The sequence below is a fragment of the Solanum tuberosum genome, unplaced genomic scaffold, assembly GCF_000226075.1.
Source record: "Solanum tuberosum cultivar DM 1-3 516 R44 unplaced genomic scaffold, SolTub_3.0 scf00304, whole genome shotgun sequence".
Classification (NCBI taxonomy): domain Eukaryota; kingdom Viridiplantae; phylum Streptophyta; class Magnoliopsida; order Solanales; family Solanaceae; genus Solanum; species Solanum tuberosum.
Window position 1 is genome coordinate 344,787 of NW_006239227.1, and position 2,256 is coordinate 347,042.

At 27.3% G+C, this 2,256-nt stretch overlaps 1 protein-coding gene across 1 annotated transcript in view; it reads left to right on the plus strand.

The window, feature by feature from the left end:
* The first annotated feature begins 953 nt into the window (after positions 1 to 953).
* LOC102587534 (polygalacturonase At1g48100-like) overlaps positions 954 to 2,256 on the plus strand; it is a 6,042-nt gene continuing 4,739 nt past the window's right edge. Inside the window, exons 1-2 of the mRNA XM_006359675.2 lie at positions 954 to 979; positions 1,151 to 1,265. Coding sequence (XP_006359737.1) covers positions 954 to 979; positions 1,151 to 1,265 — 141 coding nt within the window. The remainder of the gene's footprint in view (positions 980 to 1,150; positions 1,266 to 2,256) is intronic.

A 2,256-nucleotide genomic window follows, 5' to 3' on the forward strand; every position in this document is an offset into this window, starting at 1 on the left:
ACAATCACCAAACATTTTGTTGTTAATCAAACTATGTACAACCCTATTTGCAAGTATCAACCCAACCCCCTAATCATTTTGAGCACTATTGCAGACAATCAAAATGCTCATAAACACGTACGCTATTAAAAATAATGTTCCCTTTGTTTCAATTTATGTGTCACATTTTGAATTTGATATTTAAATAAGTCTATTTTTTATTATAAATTGCTCATATATCTTTTAAATATTTTGAATTGTCAATTATTGTGACTTATAGTACTTTTTAGTTTACAAATATATAAATTTCATTTTTAAAAAATTGAAGATTCCATGAGCAAATTCTATGTCAAACTTAAACGGTTTGACTCTAGAAAAATGAAATGTGTCACATAAATTATGACAACGGAGTAATGAAATTTCATGATTTCAAGAAAATATCACTTGCAAGGCAAGAACGAGTGTTGAGTCAAATGATTCATCATCAGCAGGATGAAAAACACTTCTTCTTCATGCACACGTAACACCTACTTAATATTCTTTTTAGCCTAAACAAAATATTCCTATTAATTCTTTTTAACTAAAATACCTAATTAGCAAGATATAATTAACAACATATAGTCATATAGAAATCATTAAGTACTCGATAATTATGTCTCAGTGTTTTCGTCTGTAATGAATTAAATATTGTACTTCATTTTCAATTCGTTTGCTGGTAAACACAAGACACTACAAGAAAATACGAAATTGACGATGAAAAATATTTCATAACTAAACAATAAAAGCTTCATGTTAATTCCATTTAGCTATGGATTAGCAAAGAATGATACAAAAATTCAATTACGAGCTATATATTTAGCCACGAATTAGTTAGAAATTATCTATAAATTCCATAACTAATTTCATGTTTTCTGGTAATAAGAACTAATGAATAATAAAATTATCCCACACTACAAGAAAGGTATATATACGTAATGCATGTTGGTCACATGATTGCACAGTACTAATTTGGTTTATTAGACATATTAAGCCTATAAATATCATCAATAATAATAATAATACTCAAATTAAGAGAGTACATCTATTAAATCTTTCTCTCATTCAAAACGTTGAGGTTTAGTAGAAATCCCATGAAGTTAGTTATTTTGCTGGTTTTAGTAATCTATTGTAGTTTGGAGAATGCAACATGCAATGATAGGTCACAAGAATCAAATATTGAGAATTTTTATGTCTTTAATGTCTTAGATTATGGTGCTAAAGGTGATGGAATCACATTTGACACCAAAGTAAGATATCATGCTCTCTAATACTCCCCTGTCCCAATTTCGTTGTCCAATTTTAACTTTTTACTTGTTATTTTTGACAAATCAAGAAACGATAATATTTTTCACCCATTATACCTTCAATCTATTTAGATATATAGTTAATGTTTTTGAAAAAGGTAGAACCTCTTTGATAAGTAAATTGATTTCTATCAATTAATAAGGGTAAAATGATAAAAACTTACTATATCAACTACTCCCTCTGTCCCAATTTATGTGACATTTCGTTTTTCGAGAGTCAAACAATTTAAGTTTGACAGTGAGTTTACTCATGAAATCTTCAAAAAAAAATTAAATGAAATTTATATATTTGTTAACTACATAAAAGTACTATAAGTCACAATAATTGACAATTCAAATATTTAAAAAATGTATGAAAATTTTACGGTCACAGATAGACTTGTTTGAATTTAAAAATTTAAAATATGTCACATAATTAAAATGAAAAATATATTATTTTTTTAAATAGGTGTCTCAAGTCAAAATTGAACAAATAAATAAGAACAGAAGAAGTATATAGAGTACTACTATTTCACAATATTTTAGTCATGTGTTAACATACTTGCTCTTAGAATTAGTATTCAATATATATTCCTTAACATGTTACTCACGTGTGACTTATTGACTCTAATTCTTACACCAATCACATGAAAGTATTTTGTTATAATAGGTAGTAGCGAGAATACGAGACTTATTACTACTCTGATCCATACTAAAGTATGCAATTATGTTATAGCTGAAAGTTTAAGCTAGAGAGAATATGTATGTTTGGTATGAAGGAGTATTTTTCGTGAAAAATGTTTTTCTAGAAAAATAAATTGAGTTTTTACTTATTTTCTATTGTTCGGTTAGTAAGAAAAAAAATATTATCTCAATAACATTTATATATAATATATAAAAAACTTATAGAGGTGCGAGGGGTGGGTGTGGGACTCGGGGTGGTGGGGATGGGGAT